The sequence below is a fragment of the Leptidea sinapis genome, chromosome 40 (genome assembly GCF_905404315.1).
Source record: "Leptidea sinapis chromosome 40, ilLepSina1.1, whole genome shotgun sequence".
NCBI classification, from domain to species: domain Eukaryota; kingdom Metazoa; phylum Arthropoda; class Insecta; order Lepidoptera; family Pieridae; genus Leptidea; species Leptidea sinapis.
This window is the reverse complement of record NC_066304.1, coordinates 8,006,694-8,029,758: the sequence shown is the minus strand read 5'-3', so window position 1 is coordinate 8,029,758 and position 23,065 is coordinate 8,006,694. Positions and strand designations below refer to the sequence as shown.

Here is a 23,065-nt window from a genome sequence, read left to right as displayed (position 1 = left end):
TGAGATATATCTGTAAAAATAATAAGTTCTGTAATTGATATCATAGCACATTATCTAGCAATAGTTTTTAATAGCTGTATTGAACATGGCATGTTTCCTGACCTTCTGAAATATAGTAAAATTACACCAATATTAAAATCGGGACTCACTTCTGACCAGAATAACTATCATCCTGTTTGGGTGTTGCCGACCCTAAGTAAAGTTAATTGTAATAATTAAGTGGTAGTGCCATATTGGGTCCTAACAGGCACAACCGAGTTAGGCCGGCACACCCTGAGAAATACCACTCTCCCACTTGTAACCGGCGTGAAATAGTGGCTTTGCTGCTGTGTTTTGTCTGGTATGTGGGGTATCTGGAAGAGTTTTTGACATTCAATAAGTGATTTTAAATCCTATTTTGAATAAAAATATTTAAATTTAATGAACAGTTAGGGGATCCCATAGTTTTGATTAATTGAGAGTATTAAAGTATGTGTAAAATTACATCAATGGTCTTCATTTTTCTACAACCAATTGTGTTAGCACTGTGTAGAAATACTTATTATTTTGCTAAACATTGATTAAATGTTTTTTATATAATACTTTAATATTATAATTCTTTCAAACTAGTAGAGGTTAATGATCTTAGTGAGTATATTAGTTGGTGTAAATGTTTGCATAATAATTATTAGTAACAATGATTAAATGTTAAACAACATTGTTTGCGGCTCAAAGATGGGTGCGTGAGAACACACACCCATTGTTTGTAACTTTTTGTGAATGACTTAACATTGAATAAGCATTTTTATCCTAGTATACATTCATAGCATATGGTTGAAGTCATAGCATTAGATCTAATATTATGCTGAGTTACCTACTCACATTTTTTTTATTATGACAATCCTAGCCCTGGGAACAAGTAATGATACCCTTTTTTTATGGGAACGCAGGACAAAAGAGCCGGCGGGTCACCTGGTGTTAAGTGATCACCACCGCCCACATTCTCTTGCAACACGAGAGGAATCACAGGAGCGTTGCCGGCCGTTACGGAAGGTGTACGCGTTTTTTTTGAAGGTATCTATATCGTATCGTCCCGGAAACACCGCACAAGGAAGTTCATTCCACAGCTTTGTAGAATGTGGAAGAAAGCTCCTTGAAAACCGCACTGTGGAGGACCGCCACACATCCAGATGTCTGGCTCGCATGTGTGTCTTGTTATTGTGATTCTTTTGTCGATTATTGAAATGTATTTGTTGTACATTTAACTATATTGCTGCACCAAACCGTTAGTCGAACTATCAGATTTTCTTCATAGGATCTTGAATGAACTTCTGGAGAGTCCTCCGTTTCTTTAGATAATCGATTTAGTTTTCGTTACTGTTCGAGGCAAGTTAATTTCCGTCCTTTTGCCGCTAAATATTTAACGTTAACGTTCATTTTCATAGTGTGTTTCCAAGAATTTGACTACTTCTGTAATAGTGTTAAATCTAAATAAAAAATATTATAAGACAACTAATATTTTCGATGCGTGAATGTGGATGATAGACGTAGACTTAACTAGACGATAGATAATTAATTAGAGTGGGTAGATTCAGAGTAAAATATTAATATTATGCAACGACATAATGTCGTTTGTGTTTAGTATCTACCCCGTAATACGAGACGTTTTCATTATTATGGCAACTAGACAGTATTATTACGAACCAGAAGCACAATCCACACGAAGTATCTTGCATTATTTTACATCGTGTAAATGGGGAAAGAATCTTAAAATAAAGCTTAAAAGAAAATAATTAAAAACTAGCGGCTACAATGGCCATCTCTGTTGCCGTTTACTGAACAATTGCGATCTTCCAATGACTAGTCTTGTCCAACTTAAGTCGCCTTGCGCTGTGAACTATTGTTGATTCTTTATTTATTAAGTACTTAGTGTGTGCAAGCGAGAGTACTGTGGCTAGCGGTGACTGAACTCCTTCGACTTTCGACATACTGACAGTTTTATGTAATGCCTTGTTTACCTTTGGAGGAAGATTTCGTTATCGTTAATAGTCTATGTTTTCCTTTGAATGCTCGATGGTAATTAAATTGTATTCACGGGGTATGATGGTCAGCTCAGTCTCCAGCTGTCGCAACGGGGGAAGATTTACCAATCATCTAAATGAGTCCCAAGCTCGTTTGGCGATCAGCATAAAACAACAGTAGTGATTTTTTTTCGTAATATCATAATAGTAACTGCGACATCGTTATTTTTCTTACCTGTTATTTATTTCCATCGCATTATACGCCCCTAACTTTAACATCAACCCCGTGTGTGTATGCCTAGTGATCAGTCATTGGACAGATTGGTTTTCAAGCAGCGTTATTCCACATACGCTCTTTTGAGAGTCTTCTGTTATTGCAACATCATGGGCTACGATGATTTTCGCATTTTGTGTGGAACTTATACAGGTGTCTGCATGAGTGTCATACATATTTGCATGTTATCAGATTAGAGTGAACTATACTGCTGTGGTCCTCGAAATGGCGAGCGGCGAGCCTATTGTTCCACCCGCGACTCAAATTGGGCGACGCTATATTGTTGCGACGATTGCAGCTTAGTGTACTAATTGTTAAACCACATTATAAACACACGCAGTTTATTGCCCGTGATACCTGGATGTGGGTGAAAAAGTATCTATATGCTTTCATGTGTTACCCGACGATGATTTGACCGTACGATTTTAAGTGATGAATTTCATTTTTAAACATCATTCCTATTTGGCAGGGGCCAAAATACACATTGTAAATTATTTTTTTATCCAACACCACTCCCTAAGTTTCTCTGCCGTGACGTCTGAATGTGTAACGGCATACAGCTTACCTGTGTGGTCAATAAATGGGCAGCCATCCAGTGGCCTATTGTGACGATGTACCACCCATCACGTAACACTAACTTGGGCATGGTGGTTGTCGGCTGGGTGACGCGTCAGTGTCAAGTGCCCCACATGCGAACGTTGGCTCGCGGGCTGGTGGTTAAGTGAATAATGCATCTTCACTGCGTATTGGATAGCGACTTGAAAAGGTCTACACATTTTATATGTATATCTCTACGTATATTTATTTATTTACTAGCATCGGCAGTATTCATTAATTAATAGTATTATAAAATAATATAATACTATAAATACAAATGTAAGATTGTTTGTTTGTTTCACCTTTACGCCTTCACTACTCAATCGATCATCATGAAATTAAGAGCACTAATTCAGAATTTTAAAGTTTCCCAGAAAGCACGATACTAATTTTAGGTCGTGTTCACATGACGAACTACGATGAAAGTGAGCTATGGAAGGAAAGAGGAACATTTTGGCGTAAAATGAATTTGGAATTATTTGTTAAATCCGTATCCGCACCATTGGTGTGGCTAAGATCGAACTTAAAATTATTATAATTATTATATTGACAATTTTTTATTTTATATACATCACATAACAAGGAGATCTTATTGTTATACCGTTAGCCGTAATGGTGAAAAAAGAATTCATTCAAAATTTAAAACTTTGATGAAGCGAATATTAAACATTCGAAAAAGAGAGAAAGACTATAAGGTCTCTCTTTTTCGATAAGTAGTGTCGTGTAGGAAGAACGGTTGCCCTTTGACCTAATATTTAATATAATGTAGAAATAATAAATAAATAAATTCATATTCAATCACTGATATGAATTTGATATATTATATGAAGTCACTTATTGAAAGTCAAATTCGGAAATTTATGCTTTAGACCTGAGAAGAACGGACGCAAGAAACTCAACGGATTGGTTTTGAACATTTTCTGGGATCATGTTGTAAAAGCATATACATTGACCAACAATATATTTACTAACTCGACTTAAGTAGTGACAATAAGTTTATGTTTGTTCCTGGTGTTAACATTATGATTTTGACAGTTTCTAAAAAAATCATTTATGTGCCTATGTATATTCCTACATAACATTATCAAGAATATATTGAGGGGCAACAATTGGGGTTAAAAATATAGAGATAAATCTGAGAAATTATTAAAATAATATTAAAAGATGACAAATGTGTGTAATAAACATTTTTTGAAACACAATATTGTGACATTCTCAATAATCGAGTAGAGCCTTGCGACAAACATCCTGGGTACTTGGCTATATCTACTTTACTGTGATATTTTGATACTTACCTACCTTTTTATATATTATTTTGGATTTTTAATGTTTACTATCAGCTGAGCCGCAAGCGAGTTACTATTATATTAACAGATTGAATATACATATAAGTCCTAGATATTCATTATATTCTTATAAGTGACGTCATTTATTTTACTTTGCAAATTAACGGCCGTTCCCAATATTCAGTCTATCTCCGGTTGTGGCCTACTTGAGATAAAAATCGTAACTATCGTTGAATTTTCTGTCCCAATATACTTATCGACGACAACTCACCTTATCCGTACACGCCTTCTGTCAATGGGAGGACGTATGGCTTACCAGCGATAGAAGTTTGTATGGAAATTGCAATACACGAGTCCCAATATAAGGCGATAAGAATGACTTATCGGGTATATTGGGAAAGCTTCAGATTATTGACAGCTAATTACTGACAGAAGATGGTAGTAATTTTTCTCTATCCGTAAATCGCGATCTTCTTTTGACACATTAACACCAATAATGAAACAAAACAGCAGCTAAACTTCTGAGCAGCATCCGTCTATAAGGACTAAGCTTTAGATCCACTCAGAAACGCCATAAGATGGAAGTTTCAAGTGCCTTGTGCCGTGGAACGCAACTGCACGAACAAAGGCCCTCGGGTGGCCAAACTGGCTGACAAGCCTTCATACATTTAACAGAAATAAGGCACTGCATTAGTATGGAGAAGTTTTGGCTCTATAAAAATTAATTTTGAGGAAAGGAATCGACGAAATTGATCTCAAGATGTCATTGTTTGTTCGCGTTCCTATTTCTAAGATAACGAACAATTTAATGCGTGTCTAAGCATAGTATACTTTATAGGAGTCAGAGTGCGTTGAACCGCCGCTGCAAGTTAACACGGACATAAACAAATACGCCACTAACTTACCTGTTTAGTTTAGTACGATTTCAGTTCAATCTGTTAATTAAAACACCTCGCTATAAAAATAATCTTTTGCAAACTAAATCTAAATTAACATTATACACATTTCCGGTCCCTACCCAATGTCAGTTAAAATTTATAATAAGTTACTAGAACGCTTAAAAGCCGAAACCAGTATTAGAAAATTCATAAGCTCTTTGAAAAAGTTACTTTTGGAAAAAGTTACTCTTCTATTAATTAATACTTAAAGGGAAAAAATATTTGAATGTCTGCCCCTCTGTCGTTTATTGCTATGCCTTACGAGGTGCATGTGATAATTATTTAGTACTATAATTTTGTTAAGTAACTAAGTCGCATGTAACGCAATTTTTTTTTCTGACATTTTGTTTTTCTCTCGGAGTAGCTCTTATTGCTTCACCGATTATTTGCTATAATAATTTCGAGGAATTGGTTAAGCGGAATAACGCTTACGAGCCGAGGCCCTTTGGGTTCATTTCTTATTAAAATCTGATGCACGATATCACATATTGTTATTTTACTCCTTAAAGAGTAGTCTCGCGAATTGTAGTTAAATTGCAGCAAAAAACCAATTCTAGTAAATCTAAGAACCGTCAAGTATAGATTTGACGTTTCCTTTGACGGATGTCTTTTTATTAATTTTAACCTTAGCTAGATTTTTTCTATTTTTTTTTTGTGAAATGATTTAAATGTTTGCCCCCGAACTAGATGTGCAGAGTAGCATGCCACATCTTACACAATGCTATCAATACTTTTACGAATTAATAAATAGAAATACACAATATTATTCTAGATGTGGATAATTGCGTTGTCGTACATGTATGTTAATCCCCAGTTAAAGTTTACGCTAAAGGATAATCAACTAGAACTGCAATAATGGGGTCAACGCGTTGGTGTGTTCTATATATTGAGACTGTTGTATATACCTACCTACTGCAAACATAGTGTGGCTCACCTACTTATAGACGGAGCGAACCAACTTGTTGTTACTAGTGTTCTGTGGATTCATACATGCTGAAGAATAAACCCGAAGAAAAATGTAAAAGTGATGATATTGAGTCAAAATGAATAAAAAAAAATATTATTATAAGAGTAAATAAATAGATTGCCGACGCAACATTTAATGGCCGCAGTGAAGATTTTAAAATGGCCGAAATTTAAAATTCATCTTACCCAATGATATTATATACAATTACTTTTTAGTATCATTGATCTTTTATATATATCCTTTATATAGTAACAAGAGATGAGCTTATATGTTTTGTTACATGAGGTTCCTTATTGAGGCGTAACAAGAGTTAAAATATCATTATTTATTTAGTGTGGATTATGTATCTACTGTAGGTTCTCAATAACTCTTGTGTTTTTTTAATCTGTAAACGTTGATATAAAAGAGTGGCAATGAGTTTCTTGCCACTTCTACTCATTAAAGATCACACTATTCCGAAATGGTAAAAGTATAAGTTTTGACAATTATAAGTGTGCTTGCTTTATTTGAATCCGATATTATGTAAATTAATGTCGAAAATCATGCATCCACAATCACTTATAATCATCGCCAATGACAAAAATCACGTAACTAGAGTTTAATGTTTTCTTAATATGATGCTTTTATAAAGTAGATAAATTTCTCCAGCAAATTTTTTGAGCGTAAGCCATGTTTACAAACAGAGGTTTAACTTTTCAACTGATGTTAATTTCGAATCTATCTATTTATATCTTTTATGTCGTCGTCAGCCTGCAAACAGTACCTAGGCGTGTTTTCAGCAAAAATTACAAAGCAGTATTTTCCTTCCTCAATGTATCAATAGTTTTAGCGCATTCTGCGGGAACGGGAAGGTCATTTAATGAGTGCGATGAACCAACTGTAACGGTGAGACACGTGCTCGCTCGTCCACAGAATGTGACTTTTCATATTTTTAAATACAAAACTAATTCGAGACGTGAACTTTCCGTGACAGTGTGCGGTAAGAGATCAGGAGCAGCGGCCGGCGTTCGCTCGTCACTCGTCACCCCGAACACGAGCAGTTCCGAGTCGGCGAGCGGCCCGCTCTATCGTGTTCTACCAATGTTGGTACCAGTGATCGGGACTCGACCTGGAACCAGGTCGCCTATCCGTATGAATATATCAAATAAACAATCGGCAATTATATATTTGGCTCTGCGTGCAACAGGCAACTTATCAGTGGAGTAGTTTTTGTGATATATCCTGTTTGGAGAGATAAACGTATCGGCAATATAACTTGGCTGTGTGTGTGTGTGTAGTTGTTGGATGACTCTGTCGTGATTCTGTTCTCATTTTGTGACAAAAATATTTGTCCTTTAAAACTTGTTATAAAAGTATGGTGGTAATTCTTTATGGATGCTGAGGGTGGGCTAGTCTTGTGGAAGGGCGGGCTCTGGGAGAGCGACGCGCCTCCTAACAGCTGCAGCACCTGTAACAAACGGCGGTCTGACGACATGAGTGGGAGACCTCAGGGGTACGTAGTGTGTTCGCAGATTATAACAGTTACACAGATGTAAGACAACTTATTGTAGATGTTGATCAGTTAACTTCACGTGACGTATGTAGTCCAATTTTGAGTTTACTTCACGCGATGTATGTACCTACTCCAATTAGTAATATTGGATCAAAGTTGTATTAGACATTATTAGTATATCAGTCTATTTAGATAATACAAAAATTCATGTAAAACACAATAAAACAGTTAACGCTTTTTGTTTTAAATTGAAGTGCCAATGGAAACGTCTGTGTGTTAACTGACTTTGTTTTCTGTTGTTAATTAATAATAATGTCGCAAAATATTAATACCCATGAGCCAATAGTCTCTCACTGGGCAACAATTATCAATCTGCAACGGTACTTGGTTACTCATGCACAGATAATATCAGCAGGGCTCGGGCTCTGCCGCTTTATGGATCAGTTTACGATCGTAATTAACATCGATGAAGTTATTGAAGTATGCACTTGATAATTTTTTTTATTGCCTGAGGTAAACTTTGTTTTGATAAGGGGTCAAAATATGACGTATAATAACAGAGACTCCTACCTGCTCTCTTTACCTTGCTTCAGACGCTATGCCGAAGACGACAACTTCTTCCTGATCACAGCCTTTACTTTCTGCGTCCACTGCATGTTAAGCGTTGTAAACTGTATTGTATTAAGCTCGTGTGTATGCGTTAAGGCTTCATCGAAATCTGCACAGATAGTGTAGACCAATGAGTCATACAGTTTGCTTAAAAGGTTATTATAACGTTGTAATAATATAAGAGCAATGAAATAATAATTTAGAGAGCCAACCTTGACATTCATTGTCATTGGCTATGCTGGATTAATCGAAGTAAAAACCATTTCTGTTGATTGGTTATAAAGTTGTCAATACTAAAACACGGAATCTTTTTTGTTTTTTTCAGTTTTGTTCATTTGTTGTCAGACCGGATTTGAAATGATCTGTTTTATTCAGAATTATTAATAACACTATAATTAATATTATCAACAATTAATTAGACATCTGTGCTTTCTGTTTCCAAAAGGATATGCCATATATTATTAACTAATAATATTTGTTTTTTTGTTTGCGAAACTAAACATTCTTATAGAATACTACGATTAGTATTTTCAAAAAGCATCCTTAAACTTTTTAATTTCATTTCTACTCAATACGCCAATGTATTACTAAAATTGTGTATTGACTGACATACGCGATTGAAAACAATCCTGTCCTTTATATTAACTGGCTTAAACCGAAATAGTTCATGTTAGAGCGAAAGCATCACATTTTCTGAACTTGTGATGAAACGTATCCCGATAGTAATTATAATTGAATACCTATTTATACTGGTGCTGTGGTCTCCGGTATGTACGCCTGTATCATAAGTTTATTAAGAAACTAAAATATTCACCAGCATTCCTCTCCCGGCCACAGATCACAGATGCGCGTCGGGCTAGCACTCGGCACGTGTCTTCATCTGACAAGAGAAATTCAAAACATGCCCTCTGTATTATTAATAGCAGTATAAACTTCCAGATTTTAATAATCTTATAAACTTATCAAGTCTTTTTTATTTTAATAATATTATTGTGAGGAATTTCTTGTCTCGCGCAGCCGCTATGTTGAATTACCGGCTGCAGTTTTGCTGAACCGTTATGACTTCAAGTGACCTTCAGCTTGGAGCATACTCCCAACACGCATCTCCTCACCCCTGGTGTTGCGGATGTTCATAGGTGGCTGCCTCACCACTTCCCATCACGTGAACCTCTTGCCCGTTTGCCCTCTCTTACCTAAAAATATATCATATGTACAAAATTTAAATGGCTCGATTTTTTTATCCTGGTATCCTGCAAATGATACCATGCTATAATAATGAAAACATTATATTATCATATCCCTCTGATATAAAAAAAATCAGGTCACGAGTATTAAGTTCAAAATCTGTTATCATTATTAAGTTTAAATAAAATCCCGGGAGTGAACGTGGAGTGGGGTTCCTTTTATTTTTGATAAGAAGAGGTGCCGAACCTTCCCCGGTCAGAACGCAAGGGAATACTTGGGAAGGCCTCATACTCTATTGAAGTTGATATACTCCTGGGCTATGGTAGAGCGGCTCACTCATCAGCGGGTAAGACCATTGTCTTCTATCTAGTATTACAATATTATATTAAAGATGTTTAATTTGCTTCCGTTAATTACCAATGAGTCAGTCATACGAGTAGACACACAAAACGTCGATATTGAGCTGAGTTCGCGGAGGGGTTGATTAGAGGTTGTTCACCTTCAAATATCACGAGTGTCTGTTACCATAACATCAATTATTATACGAAGTAATAGTGTCGACATCATCAAAGATGCTTCACTTAATATTGCTCAAAATGATTAAATTACAATGGTCATACAAGTAATAAATATTGATGCAGATTTTAAGATCTATTTTATTAAAATAAAGTTTATCGATGCATATTACTAATTCGTGATTACTGTCTTGAGTTTTCGTATAAATATTTATTAACACAAAATATACACACGTATGCACACACTTAAAAAAATAAAAGAAAGTTCGTTTATGCAAATACTTATAAATTGTTGTTTATTTTTGTTAACATTCATTTTGTTTTAAATCTAAACAATAGGTACTAGGCCTCATGGACCAGTCCTTAAGCAGCTAAATACATTAATCAGTGAGTGATTCAAGAAACAATTTTAAGAGAAAATTTTATAAATGATGATCTTTAGTGGTTATTCCGCTAAGTTTCAAAATACTACTTAGACACCTGTTTCGCCTCTGCACGAGGCATCTTCAGGAACAGTTGACTTTACCATGTGCCAAATGGAATGTCGCACTTCGAAGTGTACGATGAGATCATCTCGTTCCAAATATTGTTTGGGTCAGCTTACGTTGGCTGGCAAAATTCTGCGTAAACGTCTGCTTACTCATGTGAAAATGTAACTTAGTTACAATAAAAAATTACTCATACTTATATTGTATCGGATTAAACTATTGAGCTAACCCAGCTTTGTCATTTTATATTTACTAAGTACAAAAGGTGCCATAGAAATTGTTACATAGGAAACATCGTACTTTTATAATGTATGAAACATTTATTACTAGAGTGTCCGTTAGTTTATATTTTAATATAGTGAAATAATGAGCTGCAAAATGAAATCCCCGTTGAGTTATCGATTGAAGCACACACTATCCCTATTGAAAATTCGCCTGTGCTGTCAATCCAACCTAATGTTTAATGAAATGAAATGATCAACATAATCATGGTGTTAGCATTAAATATTGTCATAAATTATAATGAAACGGTTTGGGATTAGATGACGGCCTTCAGTTCGGAACATAAAAACGTTCCTTTCCAGCTACGCTTGTGTGTATGGGGTTTTATGATCCTAGATCAGTTGAGTATTGCTGGAAAGAAGAAATAACCATTAGTAAGTTGTTAATGGTAGATGGAGTTGTTAAAAAGCTTTGTAACATCCTAAGAATCTTATCTTGAAACTCTTCAGCCCAATTTTACTAGCTTTTGAACAAAAATATTTATTTCTTGATAGCGAACTCGCCTTAACGCACTGATACCGGATAAAGTACGCACTACATAATTACAAAAACAACTCGGTTATTCCGCTTTTTAAATTTTTGCTAAATAGTAACGAAAACATTTTATAAAAAATATTGTAAATACATTGGTACCTTATACACCCATTTGTAATACCGAATACGTCGTTTGTTTTTGGTTGGTCAGTGTGCAGCGCAACTACAAAAGCAGCAATGTCCGACAGCGATACGTCCATGAAACATCTGCAATACTGCGTCAGGCTTGCAGTGGGAGTATTAACTCCTATGCTAGTGCTGAGCCGTAAAAGTTTGCTATTTCAAAAAAGACGCGTTGAAATTTCTTTTCGATGTCTATTTACTTAAATGAAGCCGTTCGCGAAGTATTATAAGTACACAATAATTATCACGTTTAGTAAATATATTTTAGTTGATTATGTTTTTAGATTCTGGGTGCTCTGAAAGGTTCATGGCTAACATTTCATAGGAAAGGAAGACAAATGAGCGGGTCTCCTGGTGTTAAGTTATCACCGCCGGCCACATTCTCTTGCAATACCAGAGGAATCACAGGAGCATTGTCGACCTTTAAGGGAGGTGTACGCGCTTTTCTTTCGATGGCACCCATGTCGTATCGACCCTGAAACACCGCACAAGGAAGCTCATTCCACTGCTTTGTAGTACGTGGATGAACATACACATCTAGATGGTAGGGATAATATCCTAATTTGTGGAATTCGGTGGTTTCACCTGATTCCTGCTCTTCAGAACATTCCCCTTAATAAAATAAAATAACATTCAGTGAAATAACATGAATATTGTATAATTGTTTCAGTGAACTCAAGAAATTATCAGAGGAGAGTCTCACTCGGCAGCCTGAGGAAGTGTTTGACATCATCTGTAAACTTGGCGAAGGTTCCTATGGCAGCGTTTACAAGGTACCGATATTCTTATCTTTTTATTTGCGATTATTTTTACTGCAATAGTTTATTTTGAATATTGTGAAGAAAAAGCAAAGTATTTTGATGTTGCAATTATTGAGAAACACACTGGTAGGACACCTGGGCAGCAAGCAATATAATTTATTTATGTTTACTTGAAATTCACACCTGAAAATTACATAAAAGGCTTTTATTTTCTCAAAATTGATTCCTTTAGATTTTTTTATGTCAATTCTAAGACTACCACCGCTTCGGAAACAAATGGCGCCCTAAGACAGAAGAAGCAGCGCAAGAAACTCTCCCAGCATATATTTTTGCGGCGCTCCTTTTAATTAAATTATTCTGTCTTAAAATAATCATAATCTAGTCCCAGGCTGTCGGATCACTTCGATAGTGTGGAGTAGTAGGATTTACGACAGAGCCATTTTTAATAAAACATTTTTTTTTATAGATAATAACTGAATAGTGGCTGGGACTTTATTGTAAAAGAGTATATATTCACCCTTAAAGCTATTATGTATCTTATGAAGCCTAATACGCATTCTGTTCATAGAAATCCAAAGAGATAGATAATTAACAGCTCCACCCATCCTCAAACAAAACATAATGAGGATTGTATAATACATTACTTATAGGGAACAATCAATGAGACATACAATATTCATTATAATAGTGCGCACACACGAGAAGAATTAATGTTATTGTAAATAGATGATACCAACATAATTAATTTGTTATGTTTTAAAAATGATAACCCTCACTTCTAGGATTAATACACAAATAAAATTTTATGAACGATGCGTGACTCGAACTCACGACCTCCGGCGTTCCGTGCCGGTGCTCTAACCAACTGAGCTAACCGTTCGAGTCACGTATCGTCATAAAATCTTGTATGCTTTGTTCAACTCTCAGGTTGTGGCTTCATATGCAAATATTGGGGTTGAGCAGGTTATCAACTGTAAAGTAGATCCCGTAGATGAAGCCACAATCTGAGAGTTGAACAAAGTACACAAGATTTGATAACGATACGTCACTCGAACGGTTAGCTCAGTTGGTTAGAGCACCGGCACGGAACGACCTCCGGGGTTCGAGTCCCGCATCGTTTACAAAATTTTGTTTTTCAAATTTTATTTGTGTAATACTAACATGTCATTTCATTAAAATTAAGTATATTATAATAGGTCAATCATTTTGTTTGTAACTTGCCTTCATCCCTATTGTAAAGAATCCTGATGAAGTCTTTGAGTATATTCATCATAAACATTGTCATCATATTACGGTTAAGGAGATGGATAAATTATGCAGTAGTCCCCAAATTTACAGTTGGAAGTTTCCTGAAAATAAAACTCATGAGAAGATATTTAGATATAATTGTGTTTTGTCTTTCGTATCGTAGGTGTTGTGGTACTGTCGCGTACAAAAAGGCTGCTCCTTCAATAACTCGCTAACTGAATACCGTGTAGGTAATACATAACATGGTGAGTCAACAGCTTGTTTGCCGTTACTCGAGTCTCCGAGCCGCACATTGTGCAGCAAACTTTATCTTTCATCGACTACCGTTTTGTTCCCGATCGGATTGTAAAGCGGTCCCGGCCTGCCTTTCGCAGAACTTCGCTTGCATTCAACCGGTTTCGTACATTGTTGGCGGGATTTACGTCGTGTTTTGATTATTTTTTATCGAACAATATTGGGTTGGGTTTTTCATTTCTGACTATCACAAAAAAATAATGGTGGTTAGCCGTAATATATCAATTATTATTGAACAATGAAAGCTAAAGGTAATTTTTCAGTTAGGGTCTAATGTATCTTGACTTCTATATGTGATATACGTTTGAATTAAACGTATTTTACCGTAATGGTTTTTCTTTTCAAAGTTATCCAAAATAGAAAAGTGAATCATAATTTAATATCTACTGTTACAAAAACATTTGAAAATTCAATATAGATATGTTAGCGCGTTGAAAACGATGTTACCATTTCGTAAACGAATCTATTACTGCGTAAATATAATTCCTACTATTTTTGTAAGCCATCTTGCATTGTGACTGTCAAGTATAAAGCAATTGTAGTATAATTATTGTTCAAAAATAATAGATTATTAAGTGTATGGTTTTACGTTATAATTTTAATATATAATAATTATATACATTATTGTGTTCAATCGGTGATTATAAAAGGGTTTACTTCGTCTCAAGTATTAGTGACATCCGGCGTCCCCCAGGGCTCAATCCTTGGGCCGTTGCTCTTCTCCTTATTTATAAACGACATATCGAAGTGCTTCCTACGCTGCAATTTTTTACTCTACGCAGATGATCTAAAGTTATATAAAACGATACTTACACCTTCTGATGTGTCACTGATACAGGTAGATTTTGATAGGCTCGACGACTATAGCAAAAGAAACAAATAAGTTCTAAATTATAATAAGTGGCAGCATTTATTTATTTATTAGAAAGCAATCGTGCATAAAACTAGCTTATCTTATTATTGTCAGCATGTCATCTTTACTAGAAAGTAGAAACACTCATAATATAATCACGTCCAACTTCACCCTTAGAGACATTAGAATCTGTTCACTCTGTCAGGGATCTTGGGGTCCTTCTTGACCCTAAACCCCTGGAAAAGCATAAGGGCATAATTATTAATCAAGCTTACCGAATGTATTTCATAACGTGCCACCAGGCCTTTCAAAGGTAAAGGCCACATATATTTACCATTATAAAACGCTTGTGCAGTCCTGCCTGTCGAATCTGGAATCCCCATTATGCTATATATGTCAGACAACTGGAGGCTGTACAAAAATTCTTGCGTATTTTAAACTATCGTATGAAAGGTGGTAGGGCGAACTAGTATGAACTTTAAAAAATATCCAATTTACTTTCACTAAGCCAAAGACGTCGCTTGATAGATTATGTCACCTTACGAAAAATAACTACGATGATGTCGTACTATAGTGATGTATCTGATTGTTTCCTTAATAAATAAATAAACACTTATGTGTTTGGCTGTACATCCATCATTGTTTATTGTTAGAAGATGGTATATTAATATATAGTTTGGTGATGCTTGCAGGCGTTACACAAAGAGAGCGGGCAGGTGCTCGCCATCAAGCAGGTGCCGGTGGACACCGACCTGCAGGAGATCATCAAGGAGATATCCATCATGCAGCAGTGTGACAGCCCGTACGTGGTCAAATACTACGGGAGCTACTTTAAGAATACAGATCTATGGGTGGGTATTGTGTACTAACATAATATTAATGACAATAATACTCCGAGGTATAACATTTCTTTCAACGTGGTTTTTATAGAATATGTAATCAACATTTCTCGTAAGCTCGGTCGACCTTTATAAATAAATAGATAATAGTAATAATTATTTATTATTATATACTTATTACAAATTTTAATAGTCGAAGCACTTGTGGCTTTGTAATCGCGACGGCCGCCTACTTTAAAGGATCTACTTAAAATCAGTATTGCGTTATTACCAACTAATATGCTGAGTAGCAAATCTTTTTGGGACAAAACACTGCAAGCACTTTATTAGGTTGAGAAAAAATTGAAGAATAAGTCTAGTAACTAATGGTCTAGAATAAGTCTTACTTTAGTTTTTTCTTTGGTTCCTCGTATATATTAGTTTTAATTACATTATGCATGTATATATTTATATTTAGTTAAGTGTTTCAAATTTTTCCTTGTATATGAAGTATTTGTTCCTTATAAAGATATACTTATGTACTTAATTACTTAATCTACTCGAAATCATTCAATATTATAACGCAGGCTCACTATAGCGGATCCTCCTCCTCGCGTCGTTTTCCTCATTATTGAGGGTCGTGACTGTAGAGGATAATTTGAATGAAATATGTTCCGGCATGCTGCAGGGTTTTATTTTGAAATGAAATAAAATGACATTTTATTTGCAAGAAACATTGAACTTAAGATGTTAACATAATATTATTGATAATCCAATGATTCGTCAATTGACATGCAAAATATGTTATAAAATTGTCTAAATACCAACACACTACTGTTATACTGAAACATGTCGGATTTATCAATGCTTTCATTAATATCTATAAAATAAAAATTTTTGAAATTATAATATAAGACGTAAGTAATTTAATAATCCATTTAGTACCTATGTATAATGTTAACAAGTTCAATTAAATAATTTACATATATTATTATCAAATAGAATAATTCATAATATATTTAAGCCCAAGTATATATAAACTTACACTTAAATTAAACATACATATTAAATTATGCATAATATTTCGTTTGAAAAAGAATAACGAAAAATTCACTCGGAAGTAGTACTAGATAGGCGTCCGGGCCAGTTATACCAGTGAGCTTAATAAATGATTTTTATTGGTTTATAATTTATATTAATGAGAAATGTGAATATTCATTGAAATGTTCAACGCCTTGCACACGTGACATATCTTTTTAGTTCGATAGAGTGAAAGACAGCGATACACATTTGTCGCGGACTAAGTCGTGGGCAAAGCTAGTGTACTAGAATTTAATAGTTAATTTATGCTTATTAGTTATTTTAGAAGAGAGTTTTCCGTTCACGTTAACAAAATGTTGATGAACAAAAATAGGAGTTGGAATACGGTTTATCAATCGAGGATGCTGTTAAATTGATGCTAGCAGGAGTTGTTAAATATACTATAAATAATTGTCCAAAATTATTATTTTCCTCTTTAGTTTACGGTTTTCATCGACTAACCCTGTTGTTTGTTTTAAGAATGCTCTGTTTAACGATTTTTGTTCAAATGAGGGATATTGATAATTTGAATTTTTAATTGAGCTATTTTTTTTTTGACTTGTAACATGGTGTTATTAATAAATGATTTGATTTGAACTTCAGATCGTAATGGAGTACTGCGGGGCTGGATCAGTGTCCGACATCATGAGATTGCGGAAGAAGACGCTGTCCGAGGATGAGATAGCGACGATACTGTGTGACACGCTCAAGGGGCTGGAGTACTTGCACCGACGGAGAAAAATACACAGAGACATCAAGGCGGGCAACATTCTGCTGAACACCGAGGGACACGCCAAACTGGCGGACTTTGGAGTTGCGGGGCAGTTGACGGTGGGCAGATAATGTACTCAATAATTACGTAAAATATGTTATAGTGTGCGCGGAAGTGCTAGTCATCGCCTGAGGTTTGTGAGCGGCAGGACGGCGGAGGTAGTCAACGTCAATCTAACTCAGTGTGCACTCTGCCGTCGACCATATATATTGTGTGCGTCTTGTCAATAGAGCCCTCCCCCGTCTCACTCCCCCACATACCTCAGTAGATGACTTCCACTTGCCCGTTTGCCCCTCTAATATAAAAAAAAATAAGTTGCTTACTTGTTTCTCGATAACAATTATAAAAATAACACGATTATTAATATACTCGTATGTATAAGGGGTCATAACAGTATTATGTTATACATATTATAATTCTCTTATACATAATTTTGTCAACGCAAACCTATAAAATTTCTAAGAAAATACTTCTAAAATTGAGTTATAGTTTACGTTTACTTAATGTAAATGTAACTGTAATTGATACTGTTTGTATTACGTTGATTAATGAAATGATATTATATTGAGTGAGTAATTTTCAGAAGAGCAGTTTTGTTTAGTTTCTTGCTGTTGTTTATCAAACAAATGTGATTTACTAATTGACGGTAGTGCTAGAAAATGTTGTTGGCTTTTGACTTTCAATTGACATAATTTTGAAGTACTAGTGAACAAAATCTGTAAGTCTTATACATTATATTTACTTGGTCACTTTTAATGTTAATTGGATCGTCGAATTCTTAACAAACAAATTCAAATATTTTTATGTGATATCACTTATTGAAAGTCAAAAACTACCACGCATTCCAAAACGAATGCCTCAGACCTGAGAAGAATGGGCGCAACAAACTCAGCGGGCATTTTTCTTTTCATCAAAAAAATATGTTAACAAAGTTATATTGTACAATTAAATCAAAATAAAATACAATTAAAAAAAAAGCTTATTATTTAATAGCCTGAGGGCGTTCGCTCCATCCCCAATCTGTGGAATCATTAAGATAGTCATTTATGTTATAGTAACCTTTACCACACAAACGTTTTTTAACAATTCTTTTGAATATCGTCATAATTTTGTTTTAAACATTTTCTGGGATCTTGTTGTAAAAGCATATAAATCGCCACACACAAGATTTACTTACTCGACTTAGCCCAATAGTAGGCATAACAAGTTTATGTTTGTTCCAAACAAACTGATACGTACACTCTCCGCCGACACAGCAATACTATTCGATATCACATTATGGAACGTATCAAGAAGACAATCGTTAAATTTAAAAACAGAATTTGTATTATTGTGTTTCAGGACACAATGGCCAAGCGTAACACAGTGATAGGGACGCCGTTCTGGATGGCTCCCGAGGTCATCCAAGAGATAGGCTACGACTGCGTGGCTGACATCTGGTCGCTGGGTATCACCGCACTGGAGATGGCGGAAGGCAAGCCGCCCTACGGAGACATACACCCCATGAGGGCGATATTTATGATACCGACCAAACCACCGCCTTCCTTCAGGTACAATTTTTACATATTGTGAACAATGAATAGACAGTCTAATAATTTAACCGGCTTGAAATACCATAAACCTATGGGTATTTTAAGTTTTTTTATGGGTTATGTGATGTATCATATAGAAGTAATAAGATCATGTGAGTACATTGTGTAGCACAAAACGAGCTGCGGCGTAGCGTAGCGGTAGGAACTGTGGTGAGTGGTCGCCCGAATCTTTAATAATCTTTAAAAGAGTGGCTCATGCAACGGTAATTACTACCTCTTAGATACGCTTTTTGCGTGGTAATAAAATAAAAACCTTTTTTTGAGTACGTACCAATGCGATAAAACCGGGCGAATTGACATATCTCAATAGCAATCACATTACATTATCATAAGAATTACAATTGAAATGTAATAGTGATTTCTTTATACTCTATGTAAATAAGGGGCGAGACAGGCAGGACGTTCAGCTGATGGTAATTGATACGCCCTGACCAATGCAGTGCCGCTCAGGATACTTGAAAAACCCAAAAATTCTGAGCGGCACTACAATTACGCTCGTCAGCTTGAGACATAATTAAGTGTCATTTGCCCAGTAATTCCACTAGCTACGGCGCCCTTCAGACCGAAACACAGTAATGCTTACATATTACTGCTTCACGGTAGAAATAGGCGGCGTTGTGGTACCCATAATCTAGCCGGCTTCCTGCCTCCTAATGGTAAACGCGCGAGACTACTTTATTTAATTGTCAAAACAATATGATACTTTCTAGTATGAAAGTAATGAAACGGACTTATACAGGTGGCCTAAATAATGAAACGGACTTATACAGGTGGCCTAAATAATGAAACGGACTTATACAGGATGAGCCTGGCAATCAACCTGTCGAGTTCTTGATTTCATGACGTGTGTTTCAGAGAGCCGGATAAATGGTCACCAGAGTTCATAGACTTCGTGAGCCAATGTCTCATTAAGACCCCTGAGGAGCGAGCGACTGCGGAGTTTCTATTGACACACGACTTTATTGGTATGGTATATGTTTACAAAATTTGATTGATCACGAGAAACAAACATAAACTTGTTATGCCAACTACTCGGATGAGTCGTCTTAGTATGTCCTTTATTGGGCGATGCATATGCTTCTACAATATGATCCCAGAAAATGTACAAAACAAATATGTTACGAAATTTAAAAGAATTATTAAAAAACGTTTGTGTGGGAAAGGTTTATGCTATTAAACGATTTTCTTAATGACACCACAGACTGGGAATGAAGAGGACACCCTCAGGCTCTTTAATTATAAATGTTTATTGTACGATGTTACATTGTAATCCATATTTTTGTAACAAAAAGGTCGCTGAGTTTCTTGCGTCCGTTCTTCTCAGGTCTGAGGCAGTCTATTTTAAATGGGTGGTAGTTTTTGACGTTCAATTAGTGATGCTTTATTTTGAATATTATTTATTTATATTTTTTTATTCAAATTCAATGGGACGCCATATTTAATGATATATGCATATATTACGTCAACCCCGAGAAAAATGAGGGTATAATTATTTTTAAATCGTCGTTACGATCGATCATTTTCTTCGCCTGACGTGATGGTTCCAACAGATGGGAAATCTTATCCAACAGATGAAGATGTACTACTTTGACGTTGTCCATGGTGTAGAGCATAGATATAATTTGCGATTAAGAGTGGTCACCGAAAAAGCACGTCACTTCGCGCTGTTATCTGGTTATCATATTGAAGCTTGCGTTTCAGAATATTTAAGTTAGCGTGTAAACCACAAAAAATCCCCATTTTTTTTTCAAAACTTTCCTTAAAGGCTCATCTAGTATCGCGGTCATCTAGAGCACAAAGCCAAATTGGCTTCGAAGGAATTGGGGGTCATAACGGGGGTAAGAGTTATACAAAGCGCAGGTGCGGCCTGCGCTCATATCTCAGGTTTCGTGTCCCCAATATCAGCTCGAACAATTTGACCGCGTGCAAGACAGAGCTGTTTTAATTGACGAATTCCAGAGCTCTGTGAACGGCTCCATATCTGGGCGTTGCGAAGAGACGTCGCTTTATTGTGTGTCTTACGCATTCATCAGAAGAAGAGCTGTTTGACCCGATTCTTGTCGCCGAATTCCACCTTCGTTCGACACTCTACGTACTTGGATGTCACTCTCAACATGTGTATATGCGGTGTTTTTCCACATTGCAGTCTTTAATGAACTTTCTCGCACGTACAACCAAATTGTGGAATGAACTTCCTTGCGTGGTATGTCCAGGAGGACACGACATAAGTGGATTTAAATAAGTCTGTACAACTGTTTCAAGTGGCCGGCAACGGTGTTACAGAAGAATGTTATTGGTGTTAATATTGAATTAGATATGCATTAGTATTATTATTCACAATATCATCACCTGAAGTGGTAATACACAGTGTTGCAGGAGTATATTTTGTGTGCCAGGTAACGCCAAGCAGGCCACCATACTGAGCACCATGATCGCGGAGGCGCGCGAGATCCGCGAGAGTCAACACTTCCGCATCGCCACGCGCAATAAGACGTACGCACACTCGCACCCCGCACGCCCGGTACGTACTAACACGCAGGTTCACCAACTACATCTAAATACAAAAGACTTCAAAATTAAAACTTAAAAAATTAAACAGAAACAAATTTGAGGAATATTACTTTCTATATCTACGTCACAACGTGGTCCCAACTCAGCATTTTTGCTAGTTTGAAAACCAGCGCAAGTCTTCCGTTGGGCCATTTGGTGACGTCGCCTTAAAGATATTATAAAATAATAACTAATATTAAGTTGTAAGCTAAAACTATACTAACTTACATAAAATTAGTGAAATAGTTCAACAAATAAAAGGAACTTGATTTCGTACTTGTTTCTTGCATTATTAATAATCTACTCAACGTTTCTTATAAGTTGCATAATACAGGTTGTCTCATAACGACCCAACTACTTTAGTTGGAAAAAAAATACATTAAACTTATTTTTGTATGCATTTATTGGTATGAATTAAAAGATAAGGAACAAAATTTTACTTTTTAAACACTACGTTATTTAAATGATGGCCATCACGTTGACGGATTTCCTCAAACCGTTTGCGTACACTTTCAAAAACTTTTTGAAGAAGTGGTCGAGGAATACTCCTGACTTTTTCTTCAATATTATTTCTTAAATCTGTTAAATTTCGTGGATTATTCTCTTGTAATGTAATCATTTTCATGAAGAGCTTGCACAATCTGAATTTTATAGGCCTTTAGGTGTAAATCTGATCGCATTATGCGGTGAATTGTCGCTCTTGATAATCCCAGCTGAAACTCACGCTTTCTTACGCTGAGTCGAGGCTGTCGGCTTACAGAATCTGCAACTGACTGAATGTTTCTAGTCCTTTTACGGCCGTGATGTATTTCACCAATAGTGTTTCCAGTAGTATTTAATGTCTGGATCCAAGCTAAAATTGTTGCATTTCTTGGAGTTGCCTCAATGTTGCGCTGCCGATAATGTAACCGATACATCAGTCGAACTCGAATGAGTGATCGATTGTACTCAAAATACTTGCGCACGCAAAACGAGCGTTGCTCTCCCGTGTACGGCATGATGGCAACTAAAAATTTAAGGAACGCTCTAGTAAACGACGCCCGCGCCACTCCTCCCCCGCGCCTTGTTTGCTTCTCGCTCACTCATGAAATAGATGGATCGTTTTGAGACAGCCTGTATAAAGTAAGCCTGTGTTGGATCAGTCTATTAGCCACGCCAACCAATATATAATATATAACACAGAGGCGATTCAGCTCGAACAACCAGACCAGTAATTCTTGTTACCTCGCTAGTCTATTCACGCATGAAGCATATGATGACATTATATTTAGAAATATTAATCATGCCTCACAAATTTGTAGTATTGTAGTAGTAGTTGCAATGCAGCTTTATAGTATTAAATGTCAACTGGCTGAAATGCAGTGATGCAACATATCGTGTTAATGTGAATTGGCTCTTATAATAAAATTCCATTTGATATTCGCCACTGTGCTGCTGATAGCAGTTGTGACTCGTGTGAGGGTATTCGGAACTAATACACTGGTATTAAAAGGCATTTATTTTCTCGAAATTGATTCCTTTACAATTATTTTTAATGTCATTTCTAATATACTAGATACTGCTACCGCTTTGGAAAGAAATGGCGCTTTTAGAGAGAAGACGCGGCCCAAGAAACTCTCCCAGCATTCTTTTTTTGCGCTCTTTTTAATAAAATATACAATACTGTACTGTCATTGCTATTGCTATAAAATAATCATAATCCAGTCCCACGCAGTCCGATCACTTAGATATTTAGCTGTGGAGTAGTAGGATTTACGACAAAATGTCGCACGGGCCTTCAATTCAGTTTCCAAAATCGACTCCACTT

General features: G+C 35.9%; 1 protein-coding gene across 3 annotated transcripts in view; it reads left to right on the top strand.

The window, feature by feature from the left end:
• The window catches only part of LOC126976327 (serine/threonine-protein kinase 4), a 38,474-nt gene that overhangs the window by 1,194 nt on the left and 14,215 nt on the right, over window positions 1-23,065 (top strand). The window contains exons 1-7 of one of the 3 annotated variants that reach the window (XM_050824613.1): window positions 7,015-7,554; window positions 11,961-12,063; window positions 15,139-15,297; window positions 16,948-17,175; window positions 18,458-18,666; window positions 19,564-19,673; window positions 21,105-21,229. In XM_050824613.1, coding sequence (XP_050680570.1) covers window positions 7,433-7,554; window positions 11,961-12,063; window positions 15,139-15,297; window positions 16,948-17,175; window positions 18,458-18,666; window positions 19,564-19,673; window positions 21,105-21,229 — 1,056 coding nt within the window. In that variant the 5' untranslated portion in view covers window positions 7,015-7,432. Of the gene's footprint in view, window positions 1-7,014; window positions 7,555-11,960; window positions 12,064-15,138; window positions 15,298-16,947; window positions 17,176-18,457; window positions 18,667-19,563; window positions 19,674-21,104; window positions 21,230-23,065 lie in introns of those variants that run through there. The other 2 variants (XM_050824614.1, XM_050824615.1) reach the window with 2 other exon arrangements.